The sequence below is a fragment of the Crocuta crocuta genome, unplaced genomic scaffold (assembly GCF_008692635.1).
Source record: "Crocuta crocuta isolate KB4526 unplaced genomic scaffold, BGI_CrCroc_1.0 scaffold143, whole genome shotgun sequence".
NCBI lineage: Eukaryota > Metazoa > Chordata > Mammalia > Carnivora > Hyaenidae > Crocuta > Crocuta crocuta.
Window position 1 is genome coordinate 6,056,101 of NW_027529175.1, and position 5,541 is coordinate 6,061,641.

Consider the following 5,541-nt stretch of genomic DNA (forward strand, 5'->3'; position numbering starts at 1 on the left):
TGGCTGGGCGCGGCCCGGAGCCCCCCACTCCAGTCTACGCCGGCTGACCCGATCCGCGGATTCCGCCGCCAGGGCCGCCGCGCAGGTGGGACCCGGGAGGGGACGGAGGGGTGCGGGGGTGCCCGGGCGGGGGCCGGATTGCAGGCCCCGGGCTGCGGCCCGCGGCTAGCGCTGGAGGGCGGTGACAAGTTTACGGCAACGCGCCGGAGGCTGAAGCGCTTTTTACCGCCTCAAAAACTTCCCTGGATTTGGAAACGCGATAGGTGACTAACCGGATTCGGGTCCCACGGGGTTTAAAGCGCAGCTTTTAAACGAAAAGGAAAACGGCCCGGGTTGACATTTGAGATTTGGCGTGGGGACGCGCGGTCCGGTCGGGGGGCCCGCTGGCCGCTTTCCAAGTGTGACAGCTCCCCTTTGCCCGGGTGTCCTGCGGGGAAGACGGCCGACGCGAGCTTCGGACCTGGCCAGCGCACCGCCGCCTTCTGCAGGAAAAGATGGGGGGCGCTTGAGAACTAAGTGGACTCCCCCCCCCCCGCCTCCTGCGGAGCACAGCTTGTGGGGGGACGGGGGTTAGGGCTCCAGGACACCCCACCTTCCCGCGGGGCTTTAGTATTGTGCCAACCCTGGCTGGCATGCACTTGCCCTCCGGAGAACTCGGGGGGCAGAACCCCACTGCGGCCCGTAGGTCTGTCAGGGGAGTCTCGCCTTCCCAGAAGCCTCCACCGGTCGGTCGGGTAGAAAGATCCGGGTGGGTGAGGTGTTGCCGCAGATCTGTTTGACGCGGGCGTTTCTGGCCCCGCACACTTCCGGACTGAGCGCAGGTGGGTGGGGGGCGCAGAAAATGGTGAACTCCACCAACAGCACTCAGTTGCTGGATACGATGTCTTTAGGCTAAAGCCGAATATGAGCATTTTCTTCCCGTTCGCAACGACTTAAAGAGTGTGTTATTAGCCTTAAATATAGATTTGCTCTAGAATCTTTTAATCTGAGAGTCTCCACTGGCAAGCCCTTTCGGGAAATGTGTGCATGGAGGGAGGGGAAGGAGAGAAAAATGTCCATCGTCCCTCAAGTGTGACGGCCCAGGACCTCCCTTCTTCCTCTTGCTCGGGGAGGTCAGATGGCAGGAATTCTGAGTGGGGCGGGCAAGGAGGACCCCGAGCCCAGGGCTTTGCTGTGCAAAGCTCAGGCCGGGGTGAGGGGAAGGCAGGGAGACTTAGGTCTGGAGAGAACCCCAGAGTGAGTATTTCTCAAAAGGAACTTTAAATAGGGTGGGTTGGGTTTATATAAACAAAGGGTTCCCTTGCGCTGTGCTCACTGGTTTTTGGAAATTCAAATGCAGTGAATGAGCTTGGGTGTGGGCGTGCTTTCCTGGAATGAGACACCTGAAGGCTGAGTGAGGTAACCGCAGGGGCTCCTCTGTGCCACTTCCTGGTCCCAAGGTGGAGGGCGGAAGGAACGCATGGACAGACCTTGCTAATGTGATGTCCCGAGAGAGAGAGAGAGACCCCGATGTTCCGTTCACGTGTGGGTTCCGAAGCAGGCCCAGACTGCATGGTTAGGAATGCACACGGAGGAAAGGCTCAGAAACTGCAAGGAGATGACTTGAGTGTGGTCAGGAGGAGGGCTGGGGAGCGGGGGACGTCCTTCTGGACGGGAGGGCTAGCGCAGTGTTGGCGCTATGCTCCTACATCTCTGCACACAGGCTTTATGCCCTTTCTGTATGTACAGGTGCTCTGTCTGCAGGGCTGAAGGCGGGGGGGGCGGGGAGGTTGCTGAAAACAGGCTGCAGCTCGTGAAGTGACCACAGGTGCGTCAGCAGAACAACGCAGACCCGAAAGGGCTGGCATCTCCCAGGGGTCAGGGCCCATCTGCACTAAGCAGTTGTGTGACCTTTGCCAGGGCGTAACTCTGGCACTTCAGGAGACACTGAAGATAAAAGTCTAGATTCCTAGCCTTTTTGGAGGATTATTAAGACCTCGTAGAGGCGCCTGGCTGGCTCCGTGGGGGGAGCGTGGGACTCTTGATCTCAGGGTTGTGAGTTCGAGCCCCACGTTGAGACTAGAGATTAGTTTAAAAAAAAAAAAAAAGACTGCAGGGCTGCCTGGGTGGCTCAACTGGTTAAGCGTCAGACTTCGGTTCTGGTCATGATCTCGCGGTTGGTGAGTTTAAGCCCTACATGGGGCTCTGTGCTCACAGCTCAGAGCCTGGAGCCTGCTTCGGATTCTGTCTCCCTCTCTCTCAGCCCCTCCCCCTACTTGCACTCATGCTCTCTCTCACCCTCTCTAAAAATAAATAAACTTAAAACAAACAAAAAAAAAGGCTGTATTAAGAGGCTGGCACAGACTGGTTCTCTCGGGTGCAGATCTCCTAGGGCTAACTTTTCCTGCTACCGTGTCATGGTCATGTCACTGAGCACCATAAGGTCATGGTTGCTGCATCACTGCCTTGGGGGTCATGGCTGAAATTGCGCGCTGAGGGGCGTGTGCCGTGTCAGCGCTCGCCTAACTTTCATCCAATTTCCCGGGGGGTCTGTGCTCCGCCCCTGACCCAGTCCACTGGAAGGGGCTGGCCTGTCTGGCGGCTGTCCCTGAGGGGCTGTCCCGCTCCTGCCCCTCCCCCTGGGGGTGGCTCCAGGCAGCAGTCTCTCCCTTCCCCCACGCCCACCTCTGAGGACCAACATACCACTCCCTGACTCTGGGGCCCCTCCTGGGGGTGGGGGGTCGCATCAAGGCGGGAGGGGCTTGGAGGTTAGCAGTGGGGCCCGTGCCTGGGGAGGCCGCTTGTCTCACGCTGTTTTATGTGCCCGCAGCGGCTGCCACTCCTCGGCTCAGGGGCTCAGTGACTATAATTGATGTTTATATTTTGCACACGCCCCTGAGGTGTTTCACTAAAGCGAGTGCTTTAAAGAAAAAAGAAGGTAAGGCAGAAGCTGTGGACCCCTGGCATTGTACCTGCTCTGGGAAGCAACTTGAAACAATTTTTGCTGCGGGCTCAAATCAGAACCCACATGAATTCCGGAATCTGTTCCTCGCACAGTAAATCCCTGAGCCAATCTTTAAATGGGGAGGAGGCAAAAGAAACACGCCGGTGGTGAAAGACGAAAAGCAAGTCTGGGCTGGGGCCCCACTTTGTCCCTTTTATTTGGGGTGGGGGGAATTCAGAGGGGAAAACCTCTTGCAAACAGAGTTCAGCAAGCCCCTCTTCCCTCTCCAGCGCCCCTCGCCTTGGGTGGGGTTTGGCTGGTGGGAAATCCCGAGGAAGTCCAAACTCTGAACAAAGACGGACCGTGACTGAATTGGAAGCTTAATAGAAGCCAGACGGTAAAGGGAAATTAGAACCTAATCTAGAATGTTTCGTGTACTAGGGCTTCCCTGAATGACCCTGTATCGCTCGTGACAAAAAATAAAATTGATTTCCTTGTTGGAAGGTGCCAGAATCCTCTAAATAGAAATGCTATAGTTTCTGTCAGGCCCCCAGGACCGTGGACTGGAATTTGTGGCCACAGGTCTAGTGTCCCAAGCTACCACAGCATCCTTGGGGAGGCCTGGCATTGAAGGCAACAAGGGACCTCTGTCCCACCCTGGGCCCCACGCCCACTGAGCAAGTCCTGGGCAGGTCCACATGGGCCCCCTCGGGCTGCACTGACCTCTAGTGGCCGAGCACAGTCGCTGCCGCACCAGAGTCTCCTAGGTGCCCGCCTCCCTCCCTGCACGGGGGCCCAGCCGGTGCCAGATGGCAACAGGCCTCTGTGGACCCCCGTGCGCACGTAGGTGGTGGAGCCCCGAGAGCTGCTGGCCCCTGCCGACCCTGAGCTGGCTGGGCCACGCGGCCTCCCGCCCACACTGCCACTCGGGGGCTCCTGGGACCTCCCAGCAGGTTAAGGCAAGGGGACCCTCCCCCTCTGTTGGATGCTTCCTAGACTGAGGCTCAGAGCGCAGGGCACATTGCAGGGGACAGGTGCTGGGACCCCAACACATTACGTCCCCAATGTCCCCAACCCACAGAGAATGACCCGCGTCTGGCAGACCAGGAAGGGCCAGATCCAGTACCCGAGGCCCTGCAGGGGAGCCACTGGGCGGAGGGGGCTCCTGGGGACCAAGGAAGGCCACGAAAGGCAGGACCAGAGCCGAGCGGAGACTGCATCCACGGTGGGACTGGGGGGTGTGGATCCACGAGGACTGGGCGCTTGGCTGGCATGCTCGGCGGTGGGCATACTTGCTCCTCTCTCTGTCGTTCCCAGCATCACGAAGGCAGTAAGGGGAAGCACATCATCCTTCTTGGTTATCCCCCGCCCAGTGCATCTCTCTTCTTTTCTAAAAAAGATCTATTTCACACACTGTAAAATTCACCCTTTCATTTATTTATTTATTTTTTTATGTTTTATTTATTTCTAGGAGAGAGAGACAGCGTGAGCAGGGGAGGGTCAGAGAGAGAGGGAGTCACAGACCGAAAGAGGCTCCAGGCTCTGAGCTGGCAGTCAGCACAGAGCCCGACGTGGGGCTCGAACCCACGAACCGCGAGATCGTGACCTAAGCGAAAGTCGGACGCTTAACCGACTAAGCCACCCAGGCGCCCCAAATTCACCCTTTTAAATGTGTACGACACACTGGCTTTGAGTACATTCGCAAAGCTGTGCGATGATCACTGCTGTGGAATTCCAGAACATTCCTGCCACCCTGAAAAGAAGCTCGTACCATTAGCAGTCACCTCCACCTCCATCGCACCCCTATAACCCCTCCTCTACTGTCTGCCTCCATGGACATTTCCTATACATGGGACCCTACACCATGTGGCCTCCGTGGCTGGCTATGTTCACTGAGCACGTTTTCAAAGATCATCCACGTTGTAGCACAAATCAGAGCTTCGTTCCTTTTTATGGCTGTGTAATACTCCATTGAATGGATATACCATCTTTGTAATCTATTCATCATCACCCGATAGGTATTTGGGTTGTTTCCTCTTCTTGACTATTTTGAATAACCTCCCATCCTTTTTTTTTTTTTTACCAATTTTTTAAACTTATTTATTTATTTAGAGAGAGACAGAGACAACGAGAGCAAGGAAGGAGCAGAGAGAAGGAGACCGAGAAGTCCAAGCAGGCTCCACTCTCAGTGCAGAGTCCAACATGGGGGTCAGTCTCACAAACCATGAGATCATGACCTGAGTCAAAATCAAGAGTTGGTGCTTGGGACACCTGGGTGGCTCAGTTGGTTGAGCATCTGACTTCGTCTCTGGTCTTGATCTCATAGTTCGTGAGTTCGAGCCCTGTGTCAGGCTCTGCGCTGACAGCTCGGAGCCTAGAGACTGCTTTGGATTCTGTCTCTCTCTCTCTCTCAAAAATAAATATTGTTTTAAAAATCGAATGTTCAACTGACTGAGCCACCCAGGCACCCCCCAACCTCCCTTCCTTTTAAGTGGAGGGAAAAAAAGGCAAGACCTTTCTCCCTAAAAAATCACACGCAGAATCTGTTTTGAAATTATTCTTTATTTGTGTATTTTGACATTGTGACCACAGCCACACCGTCATCGATGGCTCTCAGG

General features: G+C 55.8%; 1 protein-coding gene across 1 annotated transcript in view; it reads right to left on the reverse strand.

Moving 5' to 3' along the window:
• Nucleotides 1-4,719, reverse strand: part of CELSR1 (cadherin EGF LAG seven-pass G-type receptor 1) — a 134,367-nt gene extending 129,648 nt beyond the window's left edge. Inside the window, exons 1-2 of the mRNA XM_077757901.1 lie at nt 4,695-4,719; nt 49-171 (exon numbers count right to left, since the gene is read on the reverse strand). Of these exons, the coding sequence (XP_077614027.1) occupies nt 49-171; nt 4,695-4,719 (148 nt within the window). The remainder of the gene's footprint in view (nt 1-48; nt 172-4,694) is intronic.
• Between the last annotated feature and the right edge of the window lie 822 nt (nt 4,720-5,541).